The 20,311-nt window shown below is 41.8% G+C and overlaps 1 protein-coding gene across 2 annotated transcripts in view; it reads right to left on the reverse strand.

Annotated features, from left to right (window-relative positions):
* ACSS2 (acyl-CoA synthetase short chain family member 2) overlaps positions 1 to 17,044 on the reverse strand; it is a 46,599-nt gene extending 29,555 nt beyond the window's left edge. For both annotated transcript variants that reach the window (XM_068566125.1, XM_068566124.1), the window contains exons 1-2: positions 16,804 to 17,044; positions 10,642 to 10,837 (exon numbers count right to left, since the gene is read on the reverse strand). In XM_068566125.1, the coding sequence (XP_068422226.1) occupies positions 10,642 to 10,837; positions 16,804 to 16,981 (374 nt within the window). In that variant the 5' untranslated portion in view covers positions 16,982 to 17,044. The remainder of the gene's footprint in view (positions 1 to 10,641; positions 10,838 to 16,803) is intronic.
* Positions 17,045 to 20,311: the final 3,267 nt, after the last annotated feature.

The following is a 20,311-nucleotide window of genomic DNA, read 5'->3' on the forward strand; positions in this document are numbered from 1 at the left end:
GAAATGGACGATCTTTGCCAGAGTGGCCACCCAATGATCAGAGCCTACTGCTTGCCAAATTAGGAAAGGGAATGAGAGGCTAGTCCTTACTCTCATAAACTTAAAATCTTTAATTGGAGAGTTCTAAACCACCCACCACATCAGGCCAATATTGGGAAACAGCAATCAAGGAGAACAAGAAAATGCAGAAGTAGGAAATCACCAAAGGAATTCAAAAGAAATAACGTTAAGTGTGGTCAGTCATGAAACACTTCCTAGAAATGGTGGATTTTGAGCCAAGTTTGAGAAAAGAAGTTAAGTTCATCAGAGGAAAGAAGGACATTTTGTTAAGTATAGAAAAGTCATATGTGGCTGCCAGTCTTGAATCCTTCTGCCTAACAGTGCCCTTAGACATGTGTAATATGTATGAGTATTAGCACCACCTCATAGTAGTAAATCTTTTCAGTGTGTTTTCTTGTCTTTCATCTCAGCTAATCCTTGTAGCATTTTTTTTGAGATTGGGAGGACAAGATTTGCTATCCCCATTTGAAAGGTCAGAAAACTGAGGCTCAGAAGGGTGTCATCACTTGCCGAAGGTCATAAAGCAATGGTTGGGACCTCTGCCTGCAGATCCTCAGGTAGGCTTTCTGGGTTTTTGTTTTTGTTTTTTTTAATATATACATGATCAAGAGAGTGATCTTTTCAAAATATAACTCTGATATATCTCTACTTGAAATTCTTCATTGGCTACCTAGCACTTGCCACAATTGCAATTTTACATCTCTGTGTATGAAACACAAATTTCATATGATCCTCCCCCAAAGCTTCTCCTCCCAGTTTCTTCTCCAATTCAACTAATGGAAATTCCATTTTTCCAGTGCTCAGACAAAAAAACCTTTGTTTCTTGACTCCATTCTCTTATACCCCACATCAAGTTCATCAGCAAATCCTATTGGCTCTGCCTTCAAAATATTCCAAAATCTGGGGAATTCCCTGGTGGTCCAGTGGTTAGGACTCCATGCTCTCACTTATGAGGGCCCGGGTTCAATCCCTGGTGTCTCAGGGAACTAAGATCCCACGAGTCACACAGCGTGGCCAAAAAAATAAAAATAAAAAATCTGACCACTTTTCACAGCTTCTACTGTTGTCTCCATTATCATATCTTATCTGAACTGTTGTCAGTGCTCCCTTACTGGTCCCCTTGCTATTGCCCTGTGCCTCCCACTCACTATTCTCAAGGTAGTATGCAGACTATATATAGTAGATATTCAGTTTAAAAAAGTTTAATGAATGGATGAATGAACACATCTCAGCTAAGGAAAGGATGTTATTTCTTTGAGGTTTGCCCTTTAATGTGTTTAGCCTTATAAATTATCATTATAAATTGCAGTCAGCATTTCTAAAGCCAGCCCTAAACCATCTAAGTAAACTACTGGCTAGATAAGTGACAGATTGTCAAAGAAGCTAAGTCTGTGAAGTAGAAGCATAGTGTCTATAACAAAGAATGTAAGTGTTCTTCTGTCCAGAACAAGTTACAACTGCTATGTGATCTGGCGAAGTCACTTCCACTCTCTGAGCCTTAAGTACCTCATCTGCCAAGTGTTCTTGTGAACCATACCTAGGTTCAAAAAAACAAGGGAACAATTATACACGTACAACACAGAGGAGACATAGTTTATTATTAGAATAAATAGAAAAGTCTTAGGCATTATGGGAGATTGTAAATTGAGTGGTAGAAAGCGGCTGTCAATGGGGCTAATGTAAGGTCAGAGCAAAGAATGGTGATAATTCCCTGTCCAGGGCATACCATAGGTAGAGTACTTAATAAATGATATTGGCCAACTAGAGTATGTATACAGGAGACCAACATGCATGATGAAGGAGTTGTTCAAGAAACTATATCATACAAGGAACCTGGGAATGTGGACTCAGGACTACCTCATCCATAAAACAAGAGCACTGACCAGATCAGGGGTTTTCAAACTGAGTTCTGCAAATCCCTAGAGGTTCCACACACAGATCTCACAGGGACCACAGTGACAAGGTAAAGAAACCAACAGAATGTAGCTCTGGTCCTCCAATCTATGCTTCAACCAGATCAGCTCTGCTTTTTTCCTGTTTTAGGAATGAGGCTTTGGCATAATGATAAAAATAGCTAACATACTGTTTGCCAAGCACTAAGCCCTTTACACAGATTATTCCAATTATTCCTCACACCAGTCTAGGAACCGTTATTTTATTTTTTATTTTTTTGGCTGTGCTAGGTCTTTGTTGCTGTGCGCAGGCTTTCTCTAGTTGCGGCGAGAGGGGGATACTCTTCGTTGGGGTGCGTGGGCTTCTCATGCGGTGGCTTCTCTTGTTGTGGAGCACGGGCTCTAGGCAGGCAAGCTTCAGTAGTTGCAGCACACGGGCTTCAGTAGTTGCGGTGGTGGGCTCAGTATTTGCGGTGCACAGGCTTCAGTAGTTGTGGCTCGCAGGCTCTAGAGCACAGGTTCAGTAGTTGTGGTGCACAGGCTTAGCTGCTCCGCGGCATGTGGGATCTTCCCCGACCAGGGATCAAACTCATGTCCCCTGCGTTGGCAGGCAGATTCTTAACCACTGCACCACCAGGGAAGTCCCTAGGAACTATTATTGTTCCCATTTTACACATGGGAAAACTTAGGTTTAAAAAGGTAAGGCAATTTGCTCAACTTGTGGGAGTAGTTACTGAAACACAAGCATAGTCCAGATCCTGTCAATCACTATACATATAATATTATATTTGAATAAAAGGATTCTAATGCTTTTAGAAAACTGAAAATTACTGAACTAGATGATCTTCAAGGCATCTTCTAGATTTAGATTTCTATAATTCTACATTCAGCCTGGCAAAGGGATACTGCCCTCAAATACCTGAAGGGGTGTCTTGTGGAGAAAAGAATGGGATTATTCTATGTGGCCCCAGAGCACAGAACTAAGACCAAGGGAAGAGGATAGAATGGGGATAAAGTTATACGGAGGTAATATATCTAAGAACTTTGTAACAGAGCTGCCTAACAATGGGATAGGTATTGTGTGAACTCTGTGGTCTTGGTAGTGTTCCAGAATCAGAATGATCACTTATGAGAATTGTTGGGGATGGAGATACTGGGGCTACAACTCCTGATTTGTACAGGAAGTGGACCTCAAAGGTCTGGGAGTGAGAGTCTCAAATTCTCACAGAGGTTCAAGGTATCAGACACTAGGAATCATTACCAATGACCAAACTCTCCCATACCAAATCCAGGAAAAGGGAGAAGGCCCATCTTCAGCTCCAAGCCTTCTGTATTTATTGTTGTAAATGTGAGGCTTCCCTAAGGCAAGAACCCATGCTCCCACCTAACTACCTGCTCTCTTCAAAGGACAAGAGGCCAGTACTGGGTTCCTCCCCTTCCCCCAACCTCTCCTAGCTGCCTTGCCACTGCAGTTCCCTACATTTGTGATAGAAATTCTGAAGGTCAGTGACAGAAGTAACTTTAGCAAGTATCCTGTTCACCCCAGACAGTTTACCAGTGAGATAAAGAAGGCTCAGAAAAAGGGCATTATCTAAAGCCATTCTCCTCATTAAATATTTACTTAATACACCGGTATAAGAAGTCAGCCCAGACACAAACTCAGGTAGCTGACATGGCTCAGGACACTGAGTCAGGCCTCAAGACAGTCTCCATTTATTACACACTTATTATTACATATGTTAGTACATATAATAATGTATAACATATACTATTATTATTATAATACATTTATTATTCATATCCCACCTACTTCCAAAAAGTGACTAGTGACTTGGGACAGCACAGCCTACTTGTTTCATTTTCATCACTTTAGGGAGTGGCTCTTTAAGGCATCAAGAGTCTGAAACTCAGGGGAAGTGAGAGAAGAAAATTAGAGATCCACCTTAAACATGAAATCCTCCAGTCCTCCTCCACAATCTGCCTGCCTGATTCAAGTGGAGAAAGACTGTTCCCAGCAATAGTTATTTCCCCACATATCTCCCATTAGTTTAAAGCGTTTATGCTAAAGTGTTCATATTACCAGACAAGGGGATCAGATTCTCTTCCTCAGCTTCTTCATCCCTTCTAAAATCCTCCTCTTCCTTCATCATCTCAACAGAAGCCCAGCCTGCCTACTGAGTCACCATAGAGTCACTACAGGTTGCAACAGAACTTCTAAAAAGGACTTCCTCTTCAGAAACAATCATAGAATCCTGAAACGTCAGTGTCAGAAGGGACCTTGCAGAGTATCAGTAGTTCATCTCCCACCACTCCCACAAAGGGAAGGCCCAGAGAGGGGAAGAGAATGGTCTGAGGCCATCTTCTTTCTCAAATGAGTGTTTTTCCTTAGCATGTACAGTTGACCCTAGAACAACGTAGGGGTTAATCTGCATATAACTTACAGTTGCCTCTCCATATCCTTGATTCCTCCATATCTGCTGATTTAACCAACCACAGACCATGCAGTACTGTAGTATTTACTGTTGAAAAATATCTGCATATAAGTAGACCATGCAGTTCAAACCCACATTGTTCAAGGGTCAAATGGTATATCTGAATAAGTAAATACACTATTGTGAAACCAGTGGAGATATAGATGGAGGACAAAAAAGTCCCTCCCTTCCCATAGTGATCATCTAGTTCACTGAACTAGTGATCAACTAGTGATCATCTAGTTCACTGAAATGAACTCCAGAACATGGACCTAGATAATTAACAGAGTCCTTGGACATGAATGCTAAGACAACACACTCTAGGGCTCTGGTTTTCCATGTCACCTTGACCATCTTCTCCTTGTCAGACCATGGGCTTATCTCACCTCCCCAACCATCCCCACCTCCTCAAATACACACACTCACACATACCCCACCAGGATCTGGAGAGTTCTAAATATCATATTTTGGAATTCATACTCAGGAACATACAGGGATCCTGAGAGCAGAGCTTCTGTCCTAAAGTCACCTGCTTCTCAGAAGTTTCTAAGGAAGGACTGAATAATAGTCAGAGCCTGTGGAGAGAGATTTCAGTGATTTCAGCTGAGGTTGAAGGGGGAGATGGTATAGAGATAATGATAGCCATAGGCAACCCAAAGCAAAAAGTAGAAGGAATGGACTATACCAAATATTTTGGGCTTTGGAGATTGGGTTCCTCTCCTGGAATAACCTAGAGACTGAGCAGCTCATATAAATCACCAGAATAATAGCCATCAACCACTCTTTCCACCCACTCCCCATAATCTCCCACCGTTTACTTAATCCCCCAATCTCCCACTGTTCGCCAGTATCCCTTTAACTCCTTGAGCTACCTCTAATATCCCTCACTGACTATCTCTCCCTGAATGACTTTTCTAATAACTTTGTTACTGATTTCCTTCTCACACATATACACATAAATCCCCACTAACACTTCTACCTGCCATGTTAGGGGGAAGAAAGTGCAAGAGAGGTTAAAACCAAAGTCTTGAGGGCAAATTTAGCCTCTGGATCAGATGACTGTGTGCCTCTGAAAGAGGTAAAGTGTTATATAGACTAAGGGAACCCTTGACTCTTCTCTCTCACTTTCTCTGTCTGTGCCCCCACCATCTACACACCCAGTTACCTATGTTGGTTTCTTTCCTCTAAATTACTCTAATATTTCATTGTTCAATTCCATTCCCACCAGCAATATCCCGGTTCTGGCATCTCTACCTTGAATAACAAAACTCTCAGTTCTCTGACTTTCCACTCTCACTTCCATATGAATCCAGATTAATCTTCCCAAACCCAGCTGTGACTGCATCATTCCCCTGCATAAAATCTTTTCATAGGTCTCCAAAAATAGTCAAGATGTCCCATTCCTGGACCTCATCCACTGCTGAAGATAACCTTGACTCCTCTTTCTCTCATTCCTCAAATCCAATCCAAGTCAGCAAATTCCATGGGCTCTTCACTCAAAATAGAGCCAGATTTTGACCACTTTTAACCACCTTCAAGCTACTACTAAAGTCTAAATCACCATCATTGTTCAGCTGGATTTCTATAATAGCCTCATAATTGATCTCCGTGCTTCTATTCTTGCCCTTCTACAGTCTATTCTCAACACAAAGACAGATTCTAAACATAAGTCAAATCATTTTCACTTCTATGCTCAAGATTGTCCAGTGGTTCCCCATTTCACTGTGAATAAAACCCAAAAGTCTTTCAAGGTTCTACACAATCTAGTGTCCTGCTGACTTCATTCCCTACTACTCTGTTTTTCTAGCTAATACTGCTTCAGGAACACTAACTTCCTAGCTAGTATTCAAACACCCCAGGTAGCAGAACACTCCCATCTCAGGGCCTTTGCACTTGCTCTTCCATGTACCTGGAATATTTCCCTTTCCCAACCCAGCTATGGGTATAACACTCTCCATTTCCTTCATATCTCTGCTCAAATGTCATCTTTATCAGAGAGTGCTTCCCTTATCAATCCCCATTCTTCACTGTCATTCCTTTTTCCTTAAACTGCTTTGTATTTTTCTATAGCACTTATCACTACCTGTCACTACCTGTCACATATTTATTGGTTTGTTTGTTTATTGTCTGTCTCCTTAAGCTGGAATATAACCTCCATGAGGGCAGAGAGTTTGTCTGCTTGTTCAGAATACTTCCTGGTACATAGTAAGCTCTTAATAAGTATTGAATGAATAAGTTGTTCCCTGCATAAACCTTTTACTCTAGACAGACTTGGTCATCTCACTGTCCCAATATAATAATAATGGCGGCTAATATTTGAGTGCTTTCAATGTGCCAGGAATTGGACACATGGGTTTGTTAACCTTTTCAATACTGTTCAGTTGACAACTCCATGAGATAAAAACTATTTTTATCCACATTTCACAGTTGAGAAAACTGAGGCTCAAAGAGGTTAAGTAACTTGTGCAAAATCATAAAGCTAGTTAGTGGCAGAAACAGGACTCAAATTAGGTTAGTTTGACACCAAACACATTCTCCTAATTTTATGTTATACTGCCTCCCTGCAATGCTTTCTCCCTTCTGTGAACTATTTGTAAAAGTGGCTCTTTGCAATTTGACCCATAATTGCTTTCAGGCTGTTTCATGTAGGCCTGTCTGGTCTTCCCAATAGAATGTAAATCTATTTTACATTCATTAAAGGGTCTGGGCCATTTAAACCTGATGACACCATTTATTTTACATTTTTAAGCAAATTAATTTAAAGTTAATTTAACTAATATGACTAATTTCTCATTTCACTGGTCACAGCCAAGTACTGCACAGCTAGAATAATGAAGTACTGTTGACCCTTGAACAACACGGGTTTGAAATGCATGAATACATTTATATGCAGACTTTTTTCAATTGTAAATACTACAGTACTACATGATCCACTGTTGGTTGAATCTGTGAATGTGGAACCTCGGATACAGAGGCTATGGAGGGCCAGCTATAAATTACATGCAGATTGGATTGCGCAAGGGTTGGCACCTCTAACCCTCGAGTTGTTCAAGGGTCCACTGTAGTATCATATGGTAAAAAGAGAAGTTGACTAGGAGTGAGGATATCTGGAGATTAGTCTCAGCTCTCTTGCCAAGCAGGTTTATCACCCTTAAGCAAATCACTTAGCTTCTCTGATCCTTAATCTACCCATCTGTAAAGAGAGCTGGCCTAGATGGATGCTAAAACAGTCACTTCAAATTCTAAAAATACTGTTCTTCCATGAGTATTTACAACGTGTCAAGCCAAAAGTAAAAGGCCAAATTCTTCCTTAATATTGTTCTATTTTGGCTTACTGGAGTACTTTCCTAAGAGCACTATTTCCTTTGTGGATTATTTCAGTATGTATATAAGATATGCCCTAAAACAAGAAGTGACCTACAAATGTGGTTTTCTAATGCCATTATAGCTATCTAAATGCCTAGGTTGAAAAGAAAGTCATACTATGGCTCCATAAGAAGTATATCAACTGGAGCAAATCACTGAAAAGATGTCACTTTAAAAGCATTAATAAAAATTAGAGCGGGAAGAAGGTGGGCTCCAAGACAAAGGACAAAGGAGAAAAAGAGCACTTCATAGAATAAATTATATGATAGAGAGTTTGAAAAAAATTGAGTATATGATAAAGGCAAATAGTGCAAGAAAAATGGCAGGCGATTTTTAACTTCTGTGGAAAAAAGAAATCTTTACATAAAAGGAAATGCAACTGTGATAGATTATTCTAACATAAACATTGATTTTTAAATTAACTGAAAAACAGAGGTATAATTATATTGAGAAGATAAGAGAAGGAAGCTGGAGGAGTATACAAGAACTGAATTATCATCTATCATAAAAGGAAGTCAATACTTTCTAAAAAAAAGATGAAGAAATAGCAGTGTAAGCATATTATTTTTAAAATATGGAGGTAAAAAAGGGAAGTAACCAAGTATCTGGCATGTTTGCACTTTACTTTCTTTTAACAAATGTGATTTATTTGTAGCTTGAGAATTGAATAATAATGGCCAGTGTGGTACTTGTCTCCACTCTTCTTACCCTTGTACCATGACACCTAACGTAGGGCTGTGTACCCAATATCTTTAAAAATTCTTATTGGCTGAGTGACCAATGTAAAAATGGAGTGAAAATGTCTTGTTATAGAGTTACAGAATTTTGCACTGGAAGTATATGTAGAGGTTATATAATCGAGTGCTTCCCAAATTGGTGTTCCATGGAATACTGCTTCTTTTGATGTTAATAGCATGCTGCAAAATGTGTTTGGGGCTCAAATAAACTTTAGAAATCCCATGTTAAAATTAATCAGGTGTCTTTACTGTAGGACTTCTTGGAGTCTTTACTATATTAATATACATTGGGAATCCCACAAAGGTAATTTATTATGTAGTGCTTCTCAGTCTCATTTGTTTCATGAATCAAGAAGCCCCTGCTAATATGTCTAGTAGTTAGTGGTTCCTAGAACATTCTTGGGAGAACACTGATCTAATCTACTCCTTTCATTTTACAAATGTGGAAAGACAGGCTCTGTTCAGGTACGGATGGTAGGGGAACTAAAAAGAAGGGCCTCAGCATTCTGCAGCAATATCCAGTGATTGGACAACTCTGGCCTGTGTTTTTCAGTCTTTCATCCTGCACCTGAATTATTTCAAACCAGGCAACAAATTTAGACAAAAGCATCTCCTCTGCAAATCTTTAAAGGTTTTTTGATCCCTAAGGAACCTAGGAGGTGGGCCCAAGTGTCAGCTGGAGCTCAAGCATAAAGTCCCAGGGCAGGAGCTAAACAAAGTCTCAACAGGCATAATAGGCCATGACTTTCAGTGGCAAAGTGACCCCAAATTGAACAATGGTAATGTGATAACAGACCACTCACATCTGTATGTTGTTTTCCAGTGAACAAATAAATGCTTTTACAATATCATATTTGATTCTCATAACAATCTAGTGATAAAGACAAGGGTAGAATTATTACCCCCATTTTATGAATGAGGAAACTGACTTCCAGAGAGGTAAATGCCTTGCCTAGGGTTACACAGCAAGTGAATGGCACAGTTGGAATAAGAATCTGAGTTTCCTATCTCTCAGGTTAGGGCTTTTCTCAATATATCACACAAACTGGGCAAATTTTTACTGACTACCAATTTAATTCTTCCATGAAATACCAACGTGCTCCTATTGGCTTACTTAAAAAGAAATAGATCAATTCCCAAAGTGCTCATGGTTGGTGGCAGAAGCAACACTCCAATAACTGGAACTTCAAGATCCTATTTCAGGTTCAGTTTTGTAACACCTCCTCTAAGCTATGTTGCTAGGAGGAGGGGGGGTCTCAGTTTCAGATGGGGAGGCAGTGTGGCCTAGTGTTAAAAGCAAGGAATCAGACAGACTTGGGTTTGAATCCTGGCTCTACCAGTTACTCATGCTATGACCTTATTCACTATGAAGCACAGATGTGTGCTTCATTTCTTCAGCTATAAAATGGAGCAAAGAATACCTACTTTGCAAAGCCAAGTTGGGAGGCTAGTATAAGTAATTAAAAGGATAGTATAGTGTCATGGTTTAGAGTATAAACTCTGGAAATGTGCTACCGGGGTTTGAATCTTAGCCCTGCTTCTTACTAGTTGTATGACTTCAGATAAGTCATTTATCTACATCTCAGAATTTCAGTTTTCACATATGTAAAATGAGGAAAATAAGTAATGTATTCTTAGTTGCTGTGAGCATCAAATATAATAATATTTGCTAAGCACTTGAGCACAGTGTCTGGCATATAGCTCAATCAAAGGTAATGATGATAACAGTGGTAGTGGTAGTGAAAAATCCAATATCCATTTTTCTCCCAAAGCAAGAATGAGAAAGAAAGCTACTTAGTACTGTTTGCTTCCATTCACCCTCTCACCTTGTTCCTCTCCAAGTTGAGAACACTAGACTAGAAGTCAGGACACTTGGCTTTGAATGTCAATTCTGTCACATTCTAGTTATGTGCTTTTAGGGAAGTCATTTAACTCACTTGAGGTATTTTTCCTCACCTCAGACATTAAGTTAAAGATACTTTGCTTATTCTTCTGGGTTGTTGTAAGCATCAAATGAATTCATGGATTTTTAAGGTACTTTGTCAACTATAAAACACTATATAAATGTGAGGATGACTTTTTATCTGCCACAGGCTATAAAATAGATGTTTTTACCAGTAAAAAGCAACTTTATCGCCAAGTTTTTTCTCGTAGACAATTCGATCCAGTACATTGTAGCAGATGTTGGTAGTTGCTCCTTTCATCCACTCGATAAAGATTTTCCCTTTAGTCACATCAAAGTTGTACTGGAGGAATGGACCAGGACATGGGGTCTTCCAGTAAAATTCCTTGGCAATGTCTCCCCAAAACTCTGCAACAGAAAAGGAAGCCCAGACATCACTTAGCTTCTCAGACATATTTATCCTCAGATGGCTTACCAGTCTATGCACAGGACCGAGTCACAACTTCTCTGCCCTGTACTCTAGGACCTACCACCTGGGTCCCTCCTCTACCTACCTATCAAATCTTAACACCCACCACACTCCTAAACCACCTTCTATTCCCATGGGCTGAATCTTGACTCAAATTTCTTCCCTCCCTTCTCAAAACTGCCACTCCATTTTTCACCATCTATTTAAATTGTAGCCACAATGCCTAGTACGTTGTAGTCAATCAGTAAGTTTTTAAATGAACTAATTAGTGAAAGGAAGAAATCCTTTACCCACAGAGCCTTCCATGACATAGAAGGCTTAATTTGTTCATTCACTCTCAGCAATTATTTAATGAGCATCTCTTTCTCCTACTACTACTTGCCCAAGTGTTACTTGCTAAGTGCCAGATGTTGCTTTAAGCTCCTTAAATGCATTATCTTATTTAGTTCTTACTACAACCCTAGAAGGTAGACCTTATTTTCATTCTTATTTTATTGATTTGAAAATCGAGGCCCAGAGAGGTTAAATAATTTGCCCAAGGTTATACATTTACTAAGTCATGATTTGAACTGCCCTGAGGAAGACATTGTTGCTAAAATCTGAAAGATGAATAGGAGTTTTTCTCCACTCCCCCACCAGGAAAGACATTACTATGGGACAGAAAAGAACCAAGGGTTTGCTTTAAGAGGAACTCCCTTAGGCCAAACCACTGAGAATTACAGAAAGAATAGCAGGAATTGATGCATAAACTGGGCAGATAACGCAATCCTTCTAAGCATAAGGAATTTGCTATTTACCCTAAGAGCAATGGAAAGCCATCATAGGAGTTTAATCAGGAGAAGGACATGATCAGATTTATAATCTTGAAATATTTGCCTGGCTACTTTGGAGAAAAGGTACTCAACAGGTTAAACATACAACTGCAGAACACCTAGGATAATCTCAGTACTGGATCAGGAGCTAGAGGAGAGAGAGACACTTAGAACCATAACAATGGAAGGAACTTTAGAGGTTATCACCCCCTCATTTTACTGATAAGAAATCAAATTTATAGAGGTAAAGTGACTTGTTCAAGGTTAGATGATTTAGTTTATATAATCTGATTAAAGAGACAAGACTAACATAAAATATTTTTGAATATACAAGACAGAATATAATTGAAAGCTAAATCACATGGAGTACAACTTGCAATGAATTAAAGAAATCCAAATTAAATCAACCCCAAGATGCCATTATATGCCAATAAAACTAGCAAAGACTAAAAGAAAGATTAAACTCAATGCCTGAGTGGCCCTAGAAAACAGATACTCTTATATGATAACAGCATTATAAGAAATTAGCACAATTTACTGAACAGCGGGGCAATGCCTGACAAGAATCATAACATTTTTAATACCCTTTCATCTGCTAACTTAACTTTGGGGAACCCACTCTAAGAAAATAATACCGAAGGAAAAAAAGAGATTACTCAAGAGATGTTTATACTAACACTATATATAATAGTGAAACTAGAAACAACCCTAAAGCCCAATAATGAAAAAACTGATAAAAACTAGCAATACTGGTAGTGATAACAATAGACTACTAAATGGCCATTTAAGAGGGAACAAATGGGTCTAACTCTAAAGGCCATGTTGTTACAACTACACTGAGTATGTGTGTATACTCAAAAATATTTTAAAGTGATAATTAGTAGGCATAAACTATGTAAAACTATATATGAACCACATTTATGTCCATCAACAAGGAGTGAAGAAAACTGAGTTTTATGATCACTTAGTTTTTTTTGTTTTGCTTTGCTTTGTTTTGTTTTGTTTTTTGGCCACGCCACGCTGCATATGGGATCTTAGTTCCCCAACCAGGGATCAAACCCGTGCGCCCTGCAGTGGAAGCTTGGAGTCTTAAACACTGGACCACCAGAAAAGTCCATGATCACTTAGTTTTTGTTTTTGTTTTTTTCTGGTGGAGCTGTTGAACTCTGGATGTTTCTTTGGCACACATTCTAAGTACTGAAGAAGTTTAGAAGAGGAAAAGATGAAAATGGTCTGGGATGATCAGGGAATGCTCTGTGGAATTGTTGGGGTTTGACTAGGTAGAGAGGAACAGAAGGGAATGGGCAAAGGCTAGGAGATGGGAAAGGGACTTTTGTGTATCCAGTATATCAACAAGAATGACCTGTTGTAGAATGAGGGGTATATGGTAGGGAGTAGTGGAAGATAAGAATAGAAAGGTGGGGTCAGCTAGTTATCCAGGGACTCTGAAAGAAAGGCAGAATTTTAATTTGAAGCTGTAGGAAATAGGGAACTATTGCAAGTTTTCGAAGTGACATACGAAAGCAGTGTTTCCATAATATCAGTCTAAAAGTGTTTAGATAAATCTAAATCTAAATCTACCAGAAATATTGGAAATGAGTGAGACTAGCGGAGAGAGAACCAGTTAGGAGGCTGCTCCCTTGAATTAAAAGGGTCTATGGGAATGGAAGAAAAGGTAACCTGAAAGAGATTTTGAAAGAGTATTTGACAGAATTTGGTGAAAGGCAGCCTGTGGATCAGGGAAGAGGAACAGCATAGCTATTGGGAGCATAGGTTCTGCAATAAAAATTACCTTGGTTCAAATCACAGCTCCACCACTAAGTACCTGTGTGACCTTGTGCAATTAAGTTAACCTCTCTAAGCTTCAGTTTCCTTCTCCATAAAATGGGGATAATAGTCTCTACATCAAATCAAACAGAATTTGTGCTTAGTAAGCAGTAAGCAATCTATAAATAAATAAGATATATAGATAGATAGGATTTGGGATGGTGCCATTGACAGGGATTAGAAAATTAGGGAGGAAAGCAGGTTTGGAAGGGAAAATTGGTAAACCTGAGTCACAGTCATGTTAAATATGGTATAACAACAGGGTGTGTGAATAAAATGCTCTACAGACCTATGAAATTTGAGACTAGAGCAAAAGTGAGATGCTGGATACAGAGCTAAATATGTAGAAAAGGAGTTCTTGTGACAGTAATAGCTCACCCCTGGGGAGAAGATATTTGCAAATCATATATCCAATAAAGGGTTAGCATTCAAAATATATAAAGAACTCATACAACTCAACAACAAAAAAACAAACAACCCAGTTAAAAAATGAGCATAGCTGCTCAGTAGACATTTTTCCAAAGAAGACATACAGATGGGCAACAGGCACATGAAAAGATGTTCAATATTACTAATTATTAGGGAAATGCAAATCAAAACCACAATGAGATATCACCTCCACCCGTTTGAATGGCTATTATCAAAAAGGCAAGAAATAACACGTGTTGGAAAGGATATGGAGGGACAAAACCCTCATACATTGTTGGTGGGAATGTATATTGGTGCAGCCACTTTGGAGTATGGCGATTCCTCAAAAAATTAAGAATAGAACTATTATACAATCCATTATTCCACTTCTGAGTATTTTTCTGAAGAAAACAGAAACACTATTTTGAAAAGATATATGTACTCCTATGTTCATTGTAGTAGTAATTACAATAAATAGCCAAGATATGAAAGCAACCTAAGTGTCTATTGATAGATGAATGATAAAGAAGATGTGATATATAGAGATATATATTATATGGATATATGAATATTACTCAACCATAAAAAGAATGAAATCTCACCATTTCAGACAGAGTTAGACAAAGACAAATACCATATGCTTTCCCTCATATGTGGTATATAAAAAACAAACAAAACAAAATAAATGAACAAACCAAACTAAACAAAAACAAACACGTAGATACAGAGAACAGATTAGTGGTTACCAGGGGGGAAGGTTGGGGAGGGGAAAATGAGTAAAGAGGGTAACTATATGGTGATGGATGGAAACTAAATTTTTGGTGGTGATCACACTGTAGTGTATACAGAAGTAGAAATATAACACCGTACACAGGGAACTTAAATAATGTTGCCTCAATTAAAAAAAAATAGCTCACCCCAGGGAAACAGATGAACTCATGACAGGAGAAAATATATAGAGGGAAGAGAAGTGAAAAGAGGTCTGAGGTAGGAGGGGAAGGATAAATTAGGAGTTTGGGATTAACGTATACACACTACTATATGTAAAATAGATAACCAATAAGGACCTACTGTGTAGCACAGGGAACTATACTCAATATTTTGTAATAACCTATAAGGGAAGAGTCTGAAAAAGGATATACATAAATAACTGAATGACTTTGCTGTATACTTAAAACTAACACAACATTGTAAATCAACTATACTTCAATAAAAAAAAAAAAAAAAGAAAGAAAGAAAAGTAAAGAAACAAGTTGGGGACATCTAACCTGAAAGTGAACTTAGATTAGGGGGTGAGACTATAGATTAGATCACCTCTCTGAGAGCCAACCAGGCAGTCTCCATTGGAAAAATGAAGATATGATATTATTATAGGACCAGTATATTAATTGGTCTTTATATTTTATTCCTAGAGAATCCCAACAAAAACATGGTGTTATCCCAAGAAGTCAGAATCCTGGAATGGTTGGTGGATACAGGTGTGTGATGTAAGTGTGTTTTATGAAAGTTCCATGTGATTGTGTTTTTATTTAAAGATACTGACTCATTTCCCTATTAAAGGAAGCCTACTGTGAATTCTTTTATAAAGAGTAGAAACTTTTGGCAAGGAAAGAATTACCAACCAGTTGACTCTTTTAAGTGTAATATTTCTCTAAGGTGTGGTATACATTAATGAGCAGTAAGACACTCTTTATGTGGGCAAATTTAGTCAATAAATATCTATATGAACACCTTAAAAAATAAAAGAGGTCTGAGGACTCAAACTTGGACACTGCATGCAGCAATCAACCACTCTACACTTGGTTCAGTCTTATCTTGCATTACTCAATAATTGCTTCATCCACTTTGTTTTTATCGTTATCATACTAACCGCTATCTAGTGAATGCTGCTGTGCACCAGGCACTCTATAATGCACACTTCGCTTATTACTCATTTTAGCCCTCAAACGAAACTGTGAGGCAGGTATTATTACCTCTGTCTTACAGATAAAGAAAAGGAATTTCAGACAGGTTTTAAAATCTGCCTAAGACCACACAGTAAATGAGTGGTAGAGCCAGGATCTAAATCTAGATTTTTCTGAGTTTGATTCGGTGGCTTATGCTTGTCCCACTGCCAACATCATGCTGCCTCCCAACTCAGCTACAGTTGTGACCCCTAACCCAGCTTGAGGGCACAGGTGGGGAATTTTCCCCACATGTTCTTAAAGACATGGAACTACCTATCAGAATTTCTGAGTTATTACAATCCCATCCCTAATTTTTTTTTTAAAAGACAACATTTTAGTGACTTGTTCAGTCTTATATGGTAGTTTCCATTGGGATTTCTGAAATACTAAAAATAGATCTGGGACTCCATTACTAATCTGGGGACCCCGGGATGGGACCCTACTGCCCCTCAGCAGTGGAGACTAACTCACAGGTTAAAGGTGTCAGGAGGCACTGGGTGGGCTGGTCTGAAAAGCGGCAAAGAAAATTCTCTTTGTGGTCCGCCTCTCCTCAAGGCGCTCTGCGCCCTTAAGAACCCGCCTTTTCACCTGAGGAACTGTTCTCTTCTTAGGACACTTCCACTCTCCTCACAAAACCTGCATCTCCTCACGAAACCCCCAAGCCGCCAAGGAACCCCCCAATTCCTAGGGAACCCTCATTTCCTACAGAACCCTCCTTCTCAGAGAACCCCCCTCTCCTCCCGGAACCCCTTTTCCGTCTCCTTAAAGAACCGCAATTCTTGCCTCACAAAACCTCTATCTTCTCACGGACCGCTCAGTTTCCCAAGGGAACCCCCAACTCCTCACTCTCCTGTGAGCCCCCCACTTCTCTCCTCCCTGACGTCTCTCAGGTCCGCCCGGGCCCGGCCTCACCTCTCGGCTCCTCCAAGGAGCGCCTGTGCAGCTCGCGGTAGCGCTGCAGCGAGGGGACGTGCGCGGAACGGCTGACCTCGGGCGGCGGAGACCAACTCCGTGCCCGGCTCCGGGCTCCAGCCTCCTCCCGGACCCCGCTCCCACCGCCGCTCCGGCCCCGCTCCTCGGGAAGCCCCATCACCTCAAGTTCCGAACACCGTAGCAGCCTTAGCGGTCTCAGCGGGCGGCCGGGAGGGGGAAAACAGGCCGACCGAGGGGCGGGGCCTTCAGAGAAGGGGCGGGGCCTGACAGCAGAGGCGTGGCTTAGGCATGTGACGGGGGGCGCCCCGGAGGGGCGGAGCCATGCCTGGTGGAGGTGGGACCAGGGCTAGCAAAGAAACCGATAGGGAAAAGTCCAGCATTGCTTGGGGGATGGGGCGGAGCTGACTTGCGGAAGGGGTGGAACCGCAGCGTGAAAGCAGAAGGGGAGCGGCCAGGCGTGACGGGAGAGAGGGTGGGCCCATGGAGTGACAGGGAGTGGCGAGGCTGGCTGTGACAGGAGAGGAGGCAGGACCATGGAGTGACCAGGGTGGGGTGGGGTCTTGGAGTTACCGATGTGGAGTTAGGTTAGGGCAGGGCACGAGCGGGAAAGAGCTGGGCTAACGAGCGGAGTTGGGTCAGGTCCATCGTGTAGCCGCCCCGCGGTCTCATTGCGCAAACCTGTCACCCCACCGAGTAGAAAAGCCAGGTGGAACAGGGTCCTTTCCGGGTGACACCCTTCCGCTCTGGGAACTATCCCCCACCCTGAGTAAACTCAGAGTTTCTTCCACCCCTGAGGATAGGTCTTTACTTTCCCTGCGTCCACAAATTTCCATCCAGACCTAAAATGCAAAGACTCATTAAGTGAGGACTAGGAGGCACCTTCAGTCTTTGCTAATAAACCCATTTCATTGCATAAATGGTAAACTCAGCGAAAGGGAGGACTTTGTACAAGGTCACAGAAAAAACAACGACCGTAACTTGGGCCAAACCTAGGTCTCCTGACTCCAGGTGTTTTTACCGCCTCATCAGGCTGACGCTAAGGCTTGTAAAATGACAAAGTCTATGCAAGTAGAAGGAATCACTCACACCCTTCCTTCCTTCCCAGTCTCTTACTTCACCAAGAGACCCCTCCCCTGCCATACCTGGGCTCAGATACCTCTGACTTCCCTCTATCCCTTCCACTCCAGAAATGGGAGACCAGCCAGGACCCTCCATCTCCCACCTGCACTTAGCACCAAGAAGGGCCAACTCCTGCCCATCGGTTCACAGAATGGCCGTCAAGGCAGGAAGGATCCTTAAGTATCTAACTCCAAGAGTGATTCTGAGGCCCGGAAGCAGGCAGCCCCCACTTCCTGAAGCCTACACAGGACCCCACCTGGGCCAGCCTCCCTTCCCACCTGCTCTCTTGTTCTTTGTCCAGCTAATCGCAAGGCCAGCACACCCTAAACTGGAAAACAAACAAACACACAAACCTCCCCATGGTCAGACCTTGATCCAGAGCCTACCCAACCCTGAGGAAAGGGTCTCAGGGCTCCCGGAAGGGATACAGACCTCATGGAACAGACATGGACCCCACTGAGAAGGCGATACTTCATCGAGGAGGCATTAACTGCACAAAAGGGACACACACTTCACTGAAGGTACATGGACTCCATTAAGGGAACACAGATCTTACTGGGGCATCTCAGATCTCACTGAAGGGCTGTGGACCCTGCTAATAGGACATGAATGGCATTGAAGGTCACTGACCTTACTGAGGGGACATAGGCTTCCTCCAAAGAGATACAAAAGATACAGACTTTACTAAAGAAACATGGACCCCACTGAGAGGACTCAACCCCACTGAAGGGCCTCTTACTACACTGAGGGAATGCACACCACTGAGGGGGCACAGACCTTATTTAGTGGGGACAGACCCTACTCAGGGGATCAGACTTCACTGAAGCATAATAAGCCCTACGGACCTCACTGAGGAGATAGGAACCTCTCTGTGGAGAGAAAGGCACATGCAATGGCACACAGTCCTAGTATAAATGGTCATCTTTCCATCCCACACACAAAGTTCTGGGCAGCCCTCTCCCTTCTCCCCTCTCTTCCCAGCCTTTCTTTCAGGCCCCAGAGCTGTTCCCAACACACTGCTGCCCTCCCCTGTCTACAGGTGGCACTGCAGATGCTGGGCCCATAATGGATTTACAAGCAGTTCAGGTCATCTCTGAGCCTGGAGCCTGGGGTTGGGGAAGGAGGGGATGTGTGGCCAGGGGCTTGACCAGTCCCCTCCCTCTGCCTGTGGACTGTGAAATGGAAGTCTGGACAAGAGGCCTAATAATATAAGGAACCAACACCCCATCCCTGGAAATGGGGTAGTAGTGCAAACTATGGTGTAGTTGGAATTCCTCAGTGGGAAGAGGATGGATCGGGTTGGACAAGATGAGAATCCATGAGATTAAGAAAAAAATGTTAATAATGATTATGGCATTTACTGTATTAAGTAGGTGTCAAGCCATATACTAAAAACTTTCCATGTGTTATTTAGTCCTCACAACCCAGAGATGGATACTGTCATTCTCTCCATTTTACAGATGAAGAAACCCATACTCAAAGAGATTAAGTGTTTTGCCCAAGATCACACAGTTTGTAAGCTGTAGCAGAGGGAATAGAACCCAGATACCTAGACTTTAGACCCATTCCCTACCCTTTTATCCTCCCCCACCCCAGCCCACTCCTACCATATCACCACCACCATGATTTCTTTCTCAAAGTTTCCTTTCCAGAACCACATAAAATAAAAACTCTTTAAATAATGGTAAATATGCAAGTTCCAGAGACCCCATTCCAGCCAATTAAATCATGATCGCCAGAGTGGAATCTAGGGATCCTCTTTTAAGATCCTAAGACAAGCTCAAGTTTAGGCTCACTGCCCTATGCTGATAGGTCAGGGGTCCTAGAAGGGGTTGTGATTGAAAGAGGAGTCGACGAAATGTGGGGGGTCCAGGGAAGGATCTGACGTCCGAGGAGAGATGTCCAAGGAGGGGCCTCGAAATGAAGCAGGTTGCGGATGAAGTAGGGGCTGGGACTGGGGGTCGGGGGTGAAGGCGGAGTCTGAAGTCGAAAGAGGGGTCTGGGGTCGGAGGAAGAGTCTGAGATAGGAGGATAAGGATCTTGGAGTCCAAGGAGGGGTCTGACGTTCGAGGAGTTTGGCATTAGAGACAGTATCTGGGGTCGACAGGAGGTTTGCAGTCAGTGAAAGGGACTGCGAGCCGAGGAAGGAGCCTGGAGTCTGAGGAGGATCCTAGCTCAAACTGGAAGGAGGAAGGGGTTTGGTCCCTGGGCTACGTAAGGTGCCCCGAGCCACTAAGGTCGCGCTTACCGCGTGCTCTTCCCTCCTGACCCCCGACTGCGCGACCCGGACCCGTCCTCCAGGCTCTACATCCACACCCACACCCCAACCTGCGCTCCCAATGCAGGCTGACAACGCTAAGCAGGCGGG

The sequence above is a fragment of the Eschrichtius robustus genome, chromosome 16, assembly GCF_028021215.1.
Source record: "Eschrichtius robustus isolate mEscRob2 chromosome 16, mEscRob2.pri, whole genome shotgun sequence".
In the NCBI taxonomy this organism is placed as follows: domain Eukaryota; kingdom Metazoa; phylum Chordata; class Mammalia; order Artiodactyla; family Eschrichtiidae; genus Eschrichtius; species Eschrichtius robustus.